This window comes from Scyliorhinus torazame, chromosome 9, assembly GCF_047496885.1.
Source record: "Scyliorhinus torazame isolate Kashiwa2021f chromosome 9, sScyTor2.1, whole genome shotgun sequence".
NCBI classification, from domain to species: Eukaryota; Metazoa; Chordata; class Chondrichthyes; order Carcharhiniformes; family Scyliorhinidae; genus Scyliorhinus; species Scyliorhinus torazame.
The window spans coordinates 148,330,345-148,348,714 of NC_092715.1; the positions used below are offsets into that span (position 1 = coordinate 148,330,345).

Sequence of the window (18,370 nt, forward strand, 5' to 3'; positions counted from 1 at the left end):
ATACTTTTCACTGTACCTCGGTACACGTAACAAGAAACCAATCCAATCCACTGTAATTAAATGCCCACTTAATGGCCCCACCTAACTGATATTGATATTCAACTAGTGGTGGCCAGAATAGTTGGTGCGTGGGGCACTAGAAAAACCAAGGAGGACAAAAGTTCAGAAAGTTCAAATTCCAGCAGAATTCAACAATACTGGCGATACTGGTACCAGTAATACTGCGGTTCCATTTTAAGGTGTACAAGATCAGTTCGGAAAAGTTTCACTGCCAGCCATAATTTCCAAATTTTACTGCTTTTCCCTTCAAGTTTACTTAGGGACACATCAGGAAAAGGGGGTGGTGGGAAGAGAAATTGCCAAGGGCCACCCACTTGTCCTTTCTTCCGAATCCCCCATTCCACCCGCTGATCTGATGGGTGCAGTGTAGGCAGCTACCACCACTCCCCGTACTACTGATAGCAACGAGGAGCTGCTGTCCTATGATTGGATGAGAGCCCCATTTGTCTGGATTAAATTCTGCATTCGAGGAATATTGAAGCAAGTCAAAAGAATTTCCTGATCATCTTTACTCAGCCAAAGGCAGGGAAAGAAATAGCTGTGAATACTTATACGGCCTCATTTCTAGATTATTAGAAATGCCTGGAGCACTTTAAAATGTTACTGTCTCAGTTCCCCCCCCCCCCCCCCCCCCGAGGTATTGAACAGGGTCCTGGCATAAACAGAGTATGACATATTTGATGGGATAGAAAATTAATTGCAACCTGGAAATACATGGGGGCGGTTTTCTGGAGAGTTGGGTAGACTCTGTGGACTTGAAATGACAAGTGAGACCCGGATGGAGAAGTCACAACCCAACCTTTGACAGATCCAATCATTGCCTTCATTTTCCTTTCTCTTCTTCCAATCCGCAAAAATACAAGGGAATACCAACCAGAAATGATGGGGAGAGGAACAGCCATCCAGCAGCAAATGGCACTAAGGCCAATATCAGAGTACTTTTCAACAGCATAAAATAAATTCCACAATGGGTTAGAAATAAGGCATTGCCATTGAATTATAAATCATAACTATGTTGGGAAGGGACAAATACGAACTTGCCCCTTGCCCTTAAAATATGAATTCACGGAGAGGAAAATAAGGAGAAAAACAAATCATTCAAAAATTGACAATTATAATGCGATTGTTTCTCAAATAATGCGACATGAATCCAAGGTCCCGGTTGAGGCTGTACTCATGTTTGCGGAACTTGGCCATAAGTTTCTGCTCGGCGATTCTGCGTTGTCGCGCATCCTGAAGGCTTGCCTTGGAGAACGCGGACCCGAAAATCAGAGGCCGAATGCCCCTGACTTCTGAAGTGTTCCCCGACTGGAAGGGAACATTCCTGCCTGGCGATTGTCGCGCGATGTCCGTTCATCCATTGTCGCAGCATCTGCATGGTCTCGCCAATGTACCATGCTTGGATTCATGTCGCATTACATTCACCCTCCACCACCTCGCCTGGCCTTGCGAAATCCTACCAAGTGTCCTGGCTTGAGACAATTCACACCTCTTTAACCTGGGATTACCCTTCTTTCTGGGTCTGTAAAGACTTAATTACCTGCAAATGCTCGCAGTCAAGGTATCACCTTACATCTTTGACTTTGTCTATATATGCTTCTGGAACCTACCTCTTCATTCACCTGAGGAAGGAGCAGTGCTCCGAAAGCTAGTGATTTGAAACAAACCTGTTGGACTTTAACCTGGTGTTGTAAGACTTCTTACTGTGCTCACCCCTGTCCAATGCCGGCATCTCCACATCATGGCAACGATGAATTATAATAAAAGTATTGCGAGTAACAAAGCCTGCTCTTTTATACACAATTTTACTGTTTTCACAAACTTAGGAGCACATAAAAAAGAGGGAATACTCTTAATCAGCAATGAACTGTGATTAGAAGAACAGACTGTCAGCTTAGTTAAAGACATGACTGACCACAACCGGTTGCCAGTAATGAGTTGCTAAGGAGATTTGGAATGGAATTCTCAAACCCTGCAAACCTACCTTTGAAACCCAGGCAACTTAATCTCCTGTGTTTTATTCGTGCTTTTGTGGATATTTAGATTCACTATCATCTTAAAAATACTTTGTCCACTGAATTAGCTGTTCCCAATGCGGTCTCCTCAACATCCGGGAGACTAAATGCAGACTGGGTGACCGTTTTGTGCAACACCTTCACTCAGTCCACAAACATGTCCTCAAACTTGCGGCCGCTTGCCATTTTCAACTCAGCATCTTGCTCTCATGTCTGTCCTTGGCCTGCTGCAATTATTCCAGTGAAACCCACTACAAATTGGAAGAACAACACCTCATCTTCCGATTAGGTACTTTTAAAGTCCTCGGTACCCAACACTGAGTTCAACAACTTTAGACTGTATTACGATCCCCGACCAGACCCCAACAGTGGCTAGGATACTGGACAGAAACTCCAATATTTTATTTTAATTTTGTAAGACTGTCAGGAAAGGATACCTCACTCCAGGAATTGATTCCATGCAAATAGGGATATGGCATATTAGAACAAACTTTATTACTAACTCAGTACTAAAATATCTTTAACACCACACAAGAAAATAGGTTACAATTACCACTTAAACAGTGGTAACCAATACAGTGACACAATAGCCCTTAACTGCCATCTTTATTCCCACTCAAATGACAAAATCATCTCAGCCCTCAATCCACTTTTAAATACCATTAGCAGACCCAGGCATACTTGCTGAAGAGATGTTCTTCAGGACTGTTTTAAGATATGGACTTGAACCCTGTCAGAACAATGCAGGATCTCAGTCAGAAACTGTCTTCATGGTTTGATATTCAGAAACCAACTGAACAATCTCTGCTAAAATGCCTGATACTCCTCCCATTAGTTACATCATACCAAGCTGAAACACATTAATATAAACAAAAGTCTACTATACCAAGCTTTCACGATGCTTTAATTGTACGGCTCCCAAAACAGTTTCCTTTTAAACCAGGATTAAAAAAAAAAACTAATTACAGCAGTCATACACACACTAACTCCGGTTTTTAACCCTACTGCACTAAATATATATAATACAATATATCTGAAATTCCTACTTTCATCACAACTGTGACCTTTCTCCTCCACCTTAACCTTGTTTATAATTCCAATTTTTTTCCCCCCCAATGCAACCCCCACCTCCACAACACGGCCATCTGTCACTTGTTCTGAAGGTTTGCTTTCACTGAGCACTGATCTTTGCTCTCCTACTAGCATATTCTGCCATCTTACCTTCATGCCACTATCAGCACCTTTCATAGTCCTTCACCTGCAATTAACATTCCCTCTGACTTGTGCCCTACACATCTTGCAATCTCTCCTCACTCCCACCCATCACGGACCTTCTGTTTTGCTCCAGCCCCTTTTTTGCAATATATAATCCATCACATTTCTCCCTCTCTTTAGCTCTGAAGAAGTCATATTTGATTAACACTCCACAGATGCTGTTAGACCTGCTTAATTTGAGAGACAAGGAACCAGGTTCACAGAGGAGGGAAAATCAGCTGCACGCACAGGCGGAGACCGGTATAAATCTTTCAAAAGGAAGATCCAAGCAAACAGTGATCAAAGAAGTGTAAAAATGTGGATCTAAAAAAATAATTTACAGGATGTGGGCGTCACTGGTTAGGCTAGCATTTCTTGCTCATCCCTGGTTGCCCTTCAGAAGGTGGTGGTGGGTTGCCTTCTTGAACCGCTGCAGTCCCTGAGGTGCAGGTACTCTCACAGTAGGGAGGGAGTTCCGGATTTTGACCCAGCGATAGTGAAGTAACGGCAATATATTTCCAAGTCAGAGTGGTGAGTGAGGTTCCCAGGTACCTGCTACTCTTCTCCTTCTAGATGGTAGTGGTCGTGGATTTGGAAGGTGCTGCCTAAGGAACCTTGGCAAGTTGCTGCAGTGCATCTTGTAGATGGTACACACGGCTGCCACGAATCGTTAGTGGTGGAGGGATTGATTGCTTGTGGAAGGGGTAGCAATCAAGAGGCCTGTTTTACCCTGGATGGTGTTGGGCTTCTCGAGTGTTGTTGGAGCTGCTCTCATCCAGGAAAGTGGAGAGTATTCCATTACACTCCTGACTTGTGCCCTGTAGATGGTGAACAGGCTTTGTGGGGTCAGGAAGCAAGTTACTCATCGTAGGATTCCTAGACTTTGACCTGCCCTGGTAGCCAAAGTATTAAAAAAAATTATTTTTTAATTCTCCCCCTTTTTCACATTTTCTCCCACATTTACACCTATCAACAATAAACAATAATCAGCAAGATATGTCAATCCCCATAATAACGAACCCATCCGCCCACCAACCCCCAAACCTCAGCCCACATGTTTACATAAACAAATGACAAAAAGGAATCAGGGATTACCCATAGTCCACCTTAATATACACAGCCCCCCTCCCCCCCCCCCCCCCAACTAATGTTCGATGTTATCCAGTTCTTGAAAGTGCATAATAAATAGTGCCCATGACTTGTAGAACCCCTCCGAGCTTCCCCTCAGTTCGAACCTAACCTTCTCAAGGGTCAAGTATTCCAACAGGTCCCTCCGCCACGCCAGGGCACTGGGTGGAGAGGCTGCTCTCCATCCCAGAAGGATCCGCCTTCGGGCGATCAACGAGGCGAAGGCTATGATATCTACCTCCGCTCCCGTTTCCAACCCTGGCTGGTCCGACACCCCGAATATGGCCTCCTGGGGACCCGGGTCCAGTTTCACACGCACCACCTTGGAAATTACCCTAAACACCTCCTTCCAGTACTCCCCTAGCTTTGGACAGGACCAAAACATATGAACGTGATTCGCGCCCCCCCCCCCCCCCCCCCCCGAAACGCTCACACACATCCTCTACTCCTTCAAAAAATCGGCTCATCCTCGCCCTCGTGAGGTGCGCTCTATATACCACCTTCAGCTGCATCAGCCCCAACCTCGCACATGAGGTGGAGGCATTCACTCTCCGGAGCACCTCACACCAGACCCCCTCCTCTATAACCTCTCCCAGTTCTTCCTCCCACTTTGCTTTGATCCCTTCCAGTGGTGCCTTATCCCCTTCCAAAATGGCTCCGTACACCGCTGACACTGCCCCCTTCTCCAGTCCCCTTGTCGTCAACACCTCCTCCAGCAACGTGGAGGCCGGTTCCTCTGGGAAGCTCTGTATCTCCTTCCTGGCAAAATCCCGAACCTGCATGTACCTAAACACTTCTCCCTGCTCTGGCCCATACTTCGCTTCCAGCTCCCTCAATCCTGCAAACCGACCCCGAAGAAACAAATGTTTTAGCGTCTTAATCCCCTACACTTCCTATTTCTGAAAACTTCCATCCCACCTCCCTGGCTCAAATCTGTGGTTCCCCCGAATTGGCATTTCCCTTGACCCTAACCCCAACCTGAAGTGCTGGCGAAACTGCCTCCAGATTTTCAATGAAGCTATTACCGGACTCCCTGAATATTTCCCCGGAGTTATCGGGAGCGGCGCTGTTGCAAGTGCTTTCAGCCCCGACCCCCTGCACAAACTCTCCTCCGTTCTGACCCACTGAGAATCCACCCCTCTGACCCAGCTCCGCACTTTCTCCGCATTCGCCGCCCAGTAGTAGTACAACAAGTTCAGGAGACCCAAACCCCCTGCCTGCTTTCCCCTCTGTAGCAGCACCTTTCTCACTCTGGCCACCTTCCCTCCCCATATGAATGAGGTAATCCTTCCCTCAATCTCCCTGAAAAAAGACTTTGGCAGGAAAATCGGTAGGCATTGAAAAATAAACAGGAATCGCGGCAACACATTCATTTTAAACACCTGTACCCGACCTGCCAGTGACAGAGGAAGGCCGTCCCACCTTGCCAGATCGGCTTTCACTCTCCCCACCAAACTAGTGATGTTGTACCTGCGAAGCCTCCCCCACTCCCGGGCAACCTGCACCCCCAGATACCTAAAATGAGTCCCTGCTCTACTGAATGGCAGCCCCCCCCACCCCTGCCCCCACCCCCGGCCGAGACACCACAAAGTACTCACTCTTGTCCAGGTTCAACTTGTACCCCGAGAAAGACCCAAATACCCGCAGTAGCTCCAATATTCCTCATATCGACGCACTCGGCTCCAACACATACAGCAGCAAGTCGTCGGCATATAAGGACACCCTATGCTCTATCCCCCCCGCACTATTCCTTTCCATGCTCCCGAACTTCTCAATGCGATGGCCAATGGCTCAATCGCAAGTGCAAACAGCAGGGGGGGAAATAGGACATCCCTGTCTCGTCCCACGGTGGAGAGAGAAATATCTCGAACGGATATTATTTGTGCGGACACTCGCCTTCGGTTCCTTATATAATACCTTTACCCAGTTCACAAACCTTGGTCCAATCCCAAACCGCTCCAGCACTGCCATCAGGTACCCCCATTCTACCCGATCAAACGCCTTCTCGGCATCCAATGCCACAACTACCTCTGTTTCCTTTCTTTCCGCCGGTGCCATAACAACGTTCAAAACCCTCCTAATGTTCGAAAACAGCTGCCTCCCTTTCACGAACCCAGTCTGATCCTCCCCTATTACCTTCGGAAGGCACTCCTCCAGCCTACCTGCCAGTACCTTCGCCAACACTTTTACGTCCACATTCAGAAGTAATATGGGCCGATACGACCCACACTCCGTCGGATCCTTATCTTTTTTTAGCAACAGTGAAATCGGTGCCTGCCCCAAGGTTTGCGGCAACACTCCCTTCCCTATCGCCTCTTCAAACATCCCCACCATCAGGGGTGCCAACCTATCCTTAAATTTTTAATAATATTCCACTGGAAACCCATCCGGCCCTGCCACCTTCCCCGACTGCATCCTCCCAATCGCATCCTTTATCTCCTGCTCCACTATTGCTCCTTCTAATGTAGCCCTGTCCCCCTCCCCTAGCCTCGCGTACTCCAACCCATCGAGAAATTCCTGCATCTCACGGTCTCCTCCGAGTGGCTCTGACTTGTACAGCCTCTCATAAAACTCCTCAAAAACCTTGTTAATCAGCACTGGGGCCACCACCAACTTCCCTGCCCTATCCTTCACCTGAAGAATTTCCCTTGCCGCTGCCTCCCTCCGGAGCTGACCTGCTAACATACCTTATCTCATGCCTTAACATGCCTTATCTCCATGTTCATAAACTGCACCCCTTGCTCGTCTCAGTTGGCGCACCGCCTTCCTGGTGGACAGTCGGTCGAAGCTCGCCTGTAGTCCCTTCCTCTTTTCCAGCTTCATCGGGTCCCCATCCTCTGCATACCTCCTATCTACCTCCAACATCTCGTCTATTACCCTCTGCCGCTCCAACCTCTCCTCCTTATCCACCCTAGCCTTAAACAAAATTACCTCACCTCTCACCACCGCCTTTAGAGCCTCCCAGGCGACTGCCTTCGACACCTCACCCGTACAATTGAAGCCTACATATTCCTTAATTACCTTTTCAATTTTCTCACAGAATACTTGGTTCCCCAAAAGCCCCACATCCAGTTTCCACCCCGGTCTCTGCGCTGCCCCCTTCTCTAGCACCATATCCACCCAATGTGGAGCGTGATCTGAGACTGCAATTGCAGAGTATTCCGACCCCTTGACTCCAGCCAGCAAAGCCTTCCCCACCACAAAAAAGTTGATCCGCGAGTATACCTTATGGACCGCTGAGAAAAATGAATACTCCCGTTCCCTTGGGTGCAGGAACCTCCAAGGGTCCACCCCTCCCATTTCCACCATTAGCCCAGCCAGCGCCTTCGCCCCCCCCCTGATGGAACCAGCGAGCGCAGCCGTGATCTGTCCAACCTTGGCTCCTGCACCAGGTTCCAGTCCCCCCCCCACAATCAGCTCATGCGTGTCTAAGTGGGGAATAGCCCCAACCACCTTCCTCGCGAATCCCACATCGTCCCAATTGGAACCGTATACACTTAACAGCGCCACTAATCTCCCCTCCAATGCCCCTGTCACAATCACATATCTACCCCCCTGATCTGCCACCACCTTCTCCATCTGGAAGCGTACCCTTTTGCTGACCAGCACCACTACCCCTCGAGCCCTTCCATCAAATCCGGAGTGAAACACTTGGCTAACCCAGCCCTTTTTAAGTCTCACCTGATCCTTCACCCTCAAGTGAGTCTCCTGCAGCATTGCTACATCAGCTTTCAAACTTTTAAGATGTCCAAGCACCCTTGACCTCTTGACCGGACCTCCTAGCCCTCTCATGTTCCACGTGATTATCCTTACTGGGGGTCTCTCACCCCCCCCCCACCTTTCTTATCCACCATCACCATACCACCGGGCCCTGTCCCATAAGCCTGACCCGCCCCTGTCCATTGTTAACATCGAACCCCTTCCCCCCCTCCCAAGAACCCCCCCTACAAAAACATCCCCCAACATCCCTCCCTCCACCCACTCTTGCTCGCCTCGTAGGCCCATTGAAGCCTGCTATCCAGGCTCCAACGTCCGCAGCCCTCCTCTCACCTCACCCCCGTTCACTAACTGACTTTAGTTAGCTAGCGCGGGTGGCTCTCCCCGCCAAGACCTCGCGCCCCCTTCCGCCCAGTCCCAGAGAAAGAAACATCAAAACAAACCCAACAATCCAACCCCTACAATTAACTAACATAACATTTAACCGTCACAACACAGAACGCCATTAACTTGAACTCTGTAACAATGCAAAGAGAAGTAAATTTCAAATTTCAATACAAATCAGTAAAAAGAAAGTTGTAACATTTGTACATTTTCCAGCCGCTCAAACACAGTCCACAGTCTTTCTTCCAGTTCCGCTCTGCACGTCTGTCCCAAGCCTTTTGCCCTCACGAACGCCTCAGCCGCCTCCGCTGTCTCAAAATAAAAGTCTTTGGCTTTATATGTTACTCTCAACTTTGCCGGGTACACCACACCAAATCCCATCCCCTTCTTGTACAAAGACGCCTTCACTCGCCCAAACGCCGCTCCTCTTTTTGCCAACTCCACCGTCCAGTCCTGGTAGATCCGAACCGCAGTACCATCCCACAGCACCTCACGCTTCTGCTTCACCCAGCTTAATACTTTCTCCTTCATGCAAAACTTATGGAAGCAGATAATTACTGCCCTTGGCGGCTCGTTCACTTTGGGCTTCGGCCTTAATGACCGATGAGCTCGGTCTAGCTCGTACAGGGTGTGGCTCTCACCCTCCCCCATCAGCTCCGCCAACTTCTTAGCAAAGTATTACGTTGGCCTTGGGCCCTCTGTCCCTTCGGGCAAGCCCACAATTCTCAAATTGTGCTGCCTTGAGCGGTTTTCCAAGTCTTCCAGCTTTGCTCGGAGCCCTCTGTTAACCTCCACCACCCTCCGCAGCTCGTCCCCCATCGAGGTGACCTGGTCGCTGTGTCGTGTCACGGCCTCCTCCACCTCCTTCATCTTCTCGCCCTGCTCTCTCACCTCGGCCAATGCCTTTGCCACCTCCACCCTGATCGGGCCGATTGCCTCCTCCAACAATGACCTCATCACGACCACCATCTCTTTCCTCAGGATCTCCATGTGCCTCACCAAACGTTTTTCCAGCTCCACCACCATCACCTCGGTCATCTTCTCCACCGTAAGTAGTGCGGTCCCGCCTTGCAGTTCGGCTTCCGCCACCCTGTCAACACTTTTGCTTGTCTTCTCCTTCGGCGGCGAACCCGCGTTTCCTCCTTTCTTTGACGCTGCTTTTCGCATCTTTTAGCGGCTTATTGTTTTTATCTTCTTTCCTTTCTCCTCTCTCCCCCTTCACCCTTCATCAATCTGACATTCTTCTTTTTTGAGAAAAAAAAACTTTTACCAAACTTCCATAAATCTTCTTTCTTTCTCCTCTACATTCACCTGGGACCAGGCTTCAACCTTCTTCTTCGAGGTGGGAGCCATCCGACGTGGAGCACCCTCCCTACATGGCGCTTGGGCCTGCCACCACGGCCTCTCCGTAGCTCCGCCCCCCGCTGCTCTGACCTGCCGGGCCCGGCACCTCAGCCCCGCTGCCCGACACCCGTGCGGGGTTCTTCGCCGGCTTTTAAACCGGCCCCGCTGGCTGCTCGTGGCGGCCCCAAAGGCCGACAGTAGTCGGGGAGTGCGTGGGGTCTCGGGGATTTCCCCGAAATCGCCGCGAATCGCGCCACCGGCGGGAGCTCATTTGTTTTGCGGCCGCCCTGCTCGCCCACCCCACCGGAAGTCTCCTGGTAGCCAAAGTATTAATGTGGCTAGTCCAGTTCAGTTTCTGATCAATGGTAACCCCCAGGATGTTGATTGTGGGGGATTCAGTGATGGTAATGCCAAGGGGGCGGATGGTTAGATTCTCTCTTGGCCATGCTAAATTGCCCCCTTCGTTTACAGGGATGTGCAGTTTAGGTGGGATTACAGGGCTAGGATGAGGGAGCAGGCTGGGCCTAGGTAGGGTGCTCTTTCAAAGATTTAGCGCTGACTCGATGGGCTGAATGGCCTCCTTCTGCACTGTAGGAATTCTATGAATTTTCCACATTGCCAGGTAGATGCCAGTATTGTAGCTGTACTGCAACAGCTTGGCTAGGTGTGGGGTAATAGTGTGATAGAGAACCTATTCAGTGTACAAACCCTCTTTCCTCACTCAGAATTGTTATCTCTTGTCCCTTCAGGACAATAACAAGATTGTTTCAAAACATTTTGGATAATGCATTACTACAAAAACAACATTCGCCAACAAGTCTGCATATTGAATATTTTCTTCAGTGAACACGTCTCACAGATGGACACAATTATCAATGCAGATCCCCCATTTCAGCTTTCCTGTTACTTTCTGAATGAAAGGCATGGATCCATTTTATGCCGTAAGCGTGGAATAAAGGTTCCTTTGTGCTCTCAGTAAGCACACATTAATTTCTATGATTTCAGAAGATAAAATTCCAACATTGTTTTACAAGCCAAATTTGGGGCCCTTCTATGTTTGTAAAATATTCCTGAACATCTCACAAAGCAACACAAATGCTTTAAAACTGCAATGTAACCAAAGATGAGAAAATACCCATAAAATTAGGTTTTCCTGCAGAACAAAGATATTAAAGCTTACATTAAAAAATGTCAAAAAGTAAATATTAGCAGGAACAACTAACATTTACACAGATCTTTATATGCCAGTGAAGCACTGAATGTTTTGTAAGGGGAAAGAGGAGGAATAAAGCAAGACACCTGTGGGAGAAGATTGCAGGCAAAAGCGATTCGAGCTTTAGAGCCAGAGTTTTAAATAAACAGAGCAAAAGAAAATTTTGGAAATCTAATGAAGAATATAAAAACTAATAGCAACAGATTCTGAAGTAGAATAAAAGGAAAAGTGTAAAGTCAACATTGGTCCCTTCGAGAACAAAACTGGGGAACACCCTCATGGGCTTGGGGCAGTGTCACAGCACCAAGGACCCAGGTTCGATTCCGACCTCGGGTAACTGTCTGTGTGGAGTTTGCACTTCCTCCCTGTGTCTGAATAGGTTCCCTCCGGGTGCATCGGTTTCCTCCCACAGTCCAAAGATGTACAGGTTAGGTGGATTGGCCAAACTAAATTGCCCCTTAGGGTGGGGTAACAGGGCGGGATATTGGGCCTAGGTAGGGCGGTTTTTCAAAGTGTTGGTGCAGAATCGATGGGCCAAATGGCCTCTTTCTGCACTGTAGGAATTCCATGATGGCTTACTCACTGTGGCTGCCATAAGGAAGTTGTACAAATTTTCCCGGCAATGCCGGCCACTCTGGAGGGTGTTATTCACGGCGCTAGCCAGCTCTGCCACCTGCATCCAGGCTTGGCGAATGTCGATGGCTGGCAGTCTCCTTCCCACTGGGGGTACAGGGTCGCCCGCCTCTCCTCCACAGCATCCAGCAGGGTCCCCAGTTCCACGTCGGTGAATCTCGGGGCCGCACGTCTTGCTGCCATCTTGTTGGATTAGACGGTGTGTGTGTGGGGAATGCAGTATATATATATGTAGCTGCGGCTTGTCAGCCTCCTGATTTCCAATCCCTGACCCAGCGAATCTGGTACCGTTTCTCATTGGGATCAATTGTGTCCCACGTGAAACCGGCGCTAGCCCCTTAATGGTTATTGAATGAGTCCAGCTGCGGCACCAGTTTTGCTGTCGTAGAACTCCACAAATCCTGCCAGAGACAGCACCTTCAGAAATACAGCACTCCAATCACACCTGTTACCAGGCAGAGAACAACCTTTTGGCCAATTCATTGGTCACCAGCCAACAGAGTCCCACCCCATCTCTCTCTCTCAGGTGCTGGAAAGTCGGAAGCTATTGTTCAAACTACCAGATACAGCAGGGTGTTCTCTCCTGTAACTTCGGAATTCCTCATTCTCTCTGCTGCTTGACTTAAAGATACATGTCCATCAACCTTCCATGGATCAAAATTGGTAATGGCAAAATCAAAGGGGAAATAAGGGAATAAACAGGAAGGACCCTGACAGCGGAAACCCACGCAGACAAGGAAAAATGTACAAACTCCACACAGTCACCCAAGGCTGGAATTGAACCCAGGTCCCTGGCGCTGCGAGGCAACAATGCTAACCACTGTGCCACCATGTAACCCACAATCTTCATGCTTGCTCCTCAGCACCCTCTGGCACCCAAAAGCACAACCCCTCCATGTCCAATTGCGGTGCCCGCACATTGCACCTGCCTGAGACCGCCCTGATCCATCAGCTGCGTGGCTCACAAAGCCGTCTTTGTCCTTGCAGGAGAAGATAGCCCATAAGAACGGGGAAAGGGCCACGTCGGGGAGCAGAGTACCAGAGATCCGAGTCTTCACTCTCTAAAACTGTCCCTGGTGATCGCAGGGTTGACCGAGGAGAGAGCAGTCAGTAACAGAGAGGGGGGCCTGTGCTGCAGAGGTGAGGAACCACTGCCCCTTTACCCAGATGATCTATCTCAAGTAAGTTGTTCACGTCAAACAAAATGATCATTCCCTCTCACTGATCACCTGTCAATTCTCTTGCAGGATCTTCATCTGATGGGGCCAGGCCATCTGGAGTCATCCCACCGCTGCCACCCAAAAGACCAACTCGGAAGCGAGCTCAGGAGGATACCACCATTGAGGCAATCATCCCCACCTTCCACAGGCACAGAGTCACACATCTCGGTGGGCGACATAAGTGGACAGGCATCTGGGGCACAATCTGCTGAGCACCACACATTTGCTGATGCACATCAAGTGGAGGCAGGAACATCCAAGGGAATCAGCAGTCAGAGATCTGCTGGATCCCAGGACGTCGCTGGATCCCATTCAGATGCTGAGACTCTGGACATGGTTATCTCAGAGCTGATGTAGATGCTAGGACACAGCCATGAGATTCATGAGGGGAAGTCATAGTAGTCAAGCATAGTACATATAATTAGAGGAGTCCCAAAGGCTACGGGCACAGGAGATGATGCCGATAATGCTTGGCACCAAGGCCAAAACTGCTAGGGTGGTGTCCACAGTGGGAACACTGCAGCCCAAAGTCAGCATCTTGAGTGGTGGTGTCCTAAGCATGGCTCAGTCTGTGTCGGCCATGGCTGAGGGCTTCTGCATCATGTTGCAGTCGCTGAGAGACATGTCGCATATGCAGGTGCACTTTGTCCGAGGCACTCCAGAGCATGTTCCAGTCGCTGAGGGATGTGTCCCAAACACAGGTGGAATTTGCCCGGGCACCGCCGAGCCACTATGTTTGGTGTGTACAATATTTAAAGATGGCATGAAGGCCTCATGGACGAAAAGCACCCCCCGTCCCCCATCATCTAGAGGGCTGGTAGGTAGGAGCAGCAAATCAGGTTAGGGCAGCAAGTTGCTGAGGACACAGAATGGCAATGGCCTAAGTTAGCAATGGATCAGGGCTTTGGCAACTAATGCCATCACACAGAGGGAGAGGCACGGACAGCTCTGTGAGACCCAAAGACTCATTGTGGGCTTGTTGCGGGTAGCATTCTTTCTCCACCTTGCTTCTAACAAAAATAAATTTTCCAACGCCTACCATGGTCTCTTCTGGTCAATAAAGTTTTCATGATGGCTTGGCCGTCCATTTAACACAGGGGCGAACTTTACCCAACTCGGCATTATAAGCAGTGTGACACTGATGACATTGTCAGACTGTCAGTTTTGAATTTAAATTAGACCCCTGTGGTAGGCTATATTAGGGGTATCGTGGTACCAAGATGGGATGTACCTTATACTGTAGTATAAGTGGTGGAACCTGCCTGCTGGTTCCGCCCAGCAGGCGGAGCATAAGAGTTTATGTTTCACCCACAGCAGTCATTCTGTATCGGAGCTGCTGGGGTAACTAGTGGTTCATTAAAGCCTTCAATTGGACTACAATCTCGCTTCAGTAGTGATTGATCGTGCATCAACCCCATCTACCAGTGCAAACACGATGGGCCAAATGGCCTCCTTCTGCACCGTAACGTTTCTGTGATGTGAACTACCTGTAGTGATGAAAGTGTGTTGGACAGGAATGGAGCAACCTCAGGGTGCCAAGTGAACTTAAACTCTCCAGTACACCATTCCAGCTGGGTGACACATTTAAAATCAAGACCGTTTAAGTTAGGTTCACGGGAAAAAAAATACATTTTCAATTGACCTTACAATAATCTGATTCCATGGGGTTTTGAAAATATTATTCACTCATGGGATGAGGGCGTCTCTGGCATGGCCAGCATTTACTGCCCTTGAGAAGGTGGCAGTGAACCACTCCAATCTGTATGCTGCAGGTACACCCACAGTGCTATTAGGAAGAGAGTCTCAGGATTCCTAGCCAGTGGCAGTGAAGGAACAGTGATCTAGTTACACGTTAGGATGGCGATAGACTTGGAGGCAAGCTTGCAGGTGGTGGTGTTCGCATTACTTCTTGCCTATGTCCTTCTAGGAGCAGAGTTAACTGGTTTGGAAAAATTGTCAAAGAAGCTTTGGTGAATTGTTGCAGTGCATCTGGAGTGTGGCACACACTGCTGCTACGGTGTGCTGATGATGAAGGTGTGAATGTTTAAGGTGGTGGATGGGGTGTCAGCCAAGCCACTTGTTTTATCCTGGATAGGTTAAGCTCGAGTAATGTCGGATTTTCACTCAGCCACACGACTGGAGAGTATTCAATCTACTCTTGGTTTGTGCTTTATAGATGGTGAACAGGCTTTGGAGAATCAAGAGGTGAGGCAATTCAGTGATGATAATACCAAGGACTGCCAAGGAGAAGTGGTTAGATTGTTTCCCATTGGAATACCTGGCTTTCTGGGGCCACAATTCTGGAAGACTACTTTCACAGGTAGATTTTGTGTTGGGCCAGAACTTCCCCTTACTCCATGGATACAATTTTGACCTTGTCTTTCACCAAGTGTTTTCAATCCTTTCTCATCAGACATGGTTTGGCTTTACAAACATTTTAGAGCTTTTGATGCCAAAAGAAACTGAATAAGCGCTCAGTTTCAAATTCAACTGGTCCAGTCTTCAGTTATTAAAGTGGTGATCACAATTTAACATGAATTCCCATGTGTTAAGGAGATACAGAGCTTCCCGGTAGAGCCAGCCTCCAATTGGCTGGAGGAGGTGCTGACGACAGGGGGACTGCAGAAGGGGGTAGTGTCGGCAGTTTACGGGGCTATTTTGGAAGAGAAGGCACCACTGGAAGGGATCAAAGCAAAGTGGGCAGAAGAGTTGGGAGAGGGTATGGAGGAGGAGTTCTGGTACGAAGTGCTCCAGAGAGTGAACGCATCCACCTCGTGCGCGAGGTTGGATCGATACAGCTGAAGGTGGTGTATAGAGCACACCTCACAAGGGCGAGGATGAGCCTGCTCTTTGAGGGGGCAGAAGATGTGTGTGAACGTTGCGACGGGGGTCCCGCAAATTACGTTCATATGTTTTGGTCCAGTCCAAAGCTGGAGGATTATTGGAAGTAGGTTTTTCGGGTTATCTCTAAAGTGGTGCACGTGAAACTGGACCCGGGCCCTTGGGAGGCCATATTCGGATTATCGGACCAGCCGGGGTTGGAAACGGGTGCGGAGGCAGATGTTATAGCCTTCGCCTCGTTGATCGCCCGAAGGCGGATCCTGTTGGGGTGGAGAGCAGCCTCTCCACCCTGTGCCCTGGCATGGCGGGGAGACCTGTTGGAATTCTTGACTCTTGAGAAGGTTAAGTTTGAACTGAGGGGAAGGATGGAGGGTTTCTACAATTCATGGGCATTATTCATTATGCACTTTCAAGAATTGGATAACATAGAACATTAATGGGGGGGGTGTTTTGGAGGGTTGGGGGGAGGGGGACTGTATGTGTTAATGGTGACTATAGGTGATTCCTTTATTAAAATAAATTTAGAGTACCCAATTATTATTTTTTTAAATCCAATTAAGGTCAATTTAGTGTGGCCAATCCACCTAACCTGCACATCTTTGGGTTGCGGGGATGAAACCCACGCAGACCCGGGAGAATGTGCAAACTCCACACGGACAGTGACCCACGGCCGGGATTCGAACCCGGGTCCTCAGCTCCGCAGTCACAGTGCTAACCACTGCGCCACATGCCACCCGAACTATGGGTGATTCCTTTTTGTTATTTGTTTATGTTAACATGCGGACAGTTGTTTGGGGGTTGGTGGGAGGATGGGACTGCTTATTGTTTATTGTTGGTGGGTGCAAATTTGGGAGAAAGTGTGAAAAAGGAGAATAAAAATATTTAAAGAAAAATAAATTCCCATGCGTTGATAGTAAAGGGGTGATGAGGCGACTCTTCTTTTGAATCTTCCAGAGGTAAATTGGTGTCCCTAATCTGTCCCTTCTGATGCAAATCAATTGTAGGTTATAACATTCAGATCACAGTTTACATATAGATTTATTTACAACTAAAAGTGCAGAGATTCAATCAAATATAATAGGGTTAATAATCTGACAGCACATCTGAGAATGGCACAACAAAACAAACTCATGGTATCACCCCGATTGCCCACCTATTACTTTACTTTTGGGGGAACAAAAGCACAAAATAGGAAAGTAGAACCAAAAATGGAAAAAAAATTAAGCTATATCAGCGTGACACTCGGTTTATCGTTTTCAATTTCCATTGGCCATCTTTGTTCTGAAACAGTAGAAAGCATGGGTGGAATTCTCCCGTAACCGGCGGGGCGGGCGGTCCCGACGCCGAGGAGTGGTGTGACCCACTCCGGCGTCGGGCCGCCCGTAAGGTGCGGAATCTTCTGCACCTTCAGGGGCTAGGCCGGCGCTGGTGGGGTTAGCGCCGAGCCAACCGGCGCCAAAGGGCCTCCGCCGGCTGGCGCGAGTTGGCGCATGCGCAGGAGTGCCGGCATGTGCTGGCGTCATCCCAGCGCATGCGCAAGGGGGTTCGTCTCCGCACCGGCCATGGCGGAGTTTGACAGCGGCCGGTGCGAAGGGAAAGATTGCCCCCACGGCACAGGCTCGCCCGCGGATCGTTGGGCCCCGATCGTGGGCCACACCACCGTGGGGGCACCCCCCGGTGCCAGATCCACCTGCCCCGAGGACCCCGGAGGCCACCCGCAGAGCCAGGTACCGCCGGTAAGTACCAGGTCTAAATTACGCAGGAGGGACCGGCCTAAAACGGGCGGCCGCTCGGCCCATCGCGGGCCGGAGAATCGCTGGGGGGGCCGCTGCCAGCGGCCACCGACTGGCACAATTCCCGCCCTGCCAAAACCCCGGTGCCTGAGAATTCGGCAGCCGGCGGGGGCGGCATTTATGCCGTCCCCCAGCGATTCTCCGGCCCATCGGGGGGTCAGAGAATTCCACCCCATATTCTTAAAAGATGCAATAATAACTAAAAGAAGTATGAAGATTATTAAAAAAATCAAATGGAGGATTAGAAACATATTTTTGATTTATTTACCTTCCCACTCCAGTTCATTACCGTGCCCCGAGTATTCAAGAGAATCCGCCTCATCGGGAGTCTCAAGATCATCTACATTGATGTCTAGATCATCTGGGGTATCAAGGTTATCATCAGATAGAATTGAGCCTTCACTCTGATCGAGTGAAAGACTGATGTCAGGAGCTGTAAGCTTTTTCTTCCCATGATGGATTCCGTTGAGGTCAAGGGAATTAGGTGGTGCTGATTAAAAACAAGGGAAAGAGATTAAATCACAGCATGCACGTACCTTAAATAATGTCAAGTTGCCACGTTTTGAAATTCCAATTAAAGTGAGAACTGCATCCAAGCATGGTCAACAATTGTTCAACGTCTAATCACCAATCTTGGACAATAAAATATATGCAAATTAATGTACACCTGTTAAAATAACATGTAGCAGGAACATTTGTATTAGGTACAAATTAAAGCCTCAAAAATTTCAGGAGGGTTTATTTCAACAATACGTCCCATCATTGGGA

At 48.9% G+C, this 18,370-nt stretch overlaps 1 protein-coding gene across 8 annotated transcripts in view; it reads right to left on the reverse strand.

Moving 5' to 3' along the window:
* Positions 1-18,370, reverse strand: part of LOC140429519 (protein prune homolog 2-like) — a 725,367-nt gene that overhangs the window by 94,178 nt on the left and 612,819 nt on the right. For all 8 annotated transcript variants that reach the window (XM_072516619.1, XM_072516617.1, XM_072516616.1 and 5 more), the window contains one exon: positions 17,871-18,092. In XM_072516619.1, the coding sequence (XP_072372720.1) occupies positions 17,871-18,092 (222 nt within the window). The remainder of the gene's footprint in view (positions 1-17,870; positions 18,093-18,370) is intronic.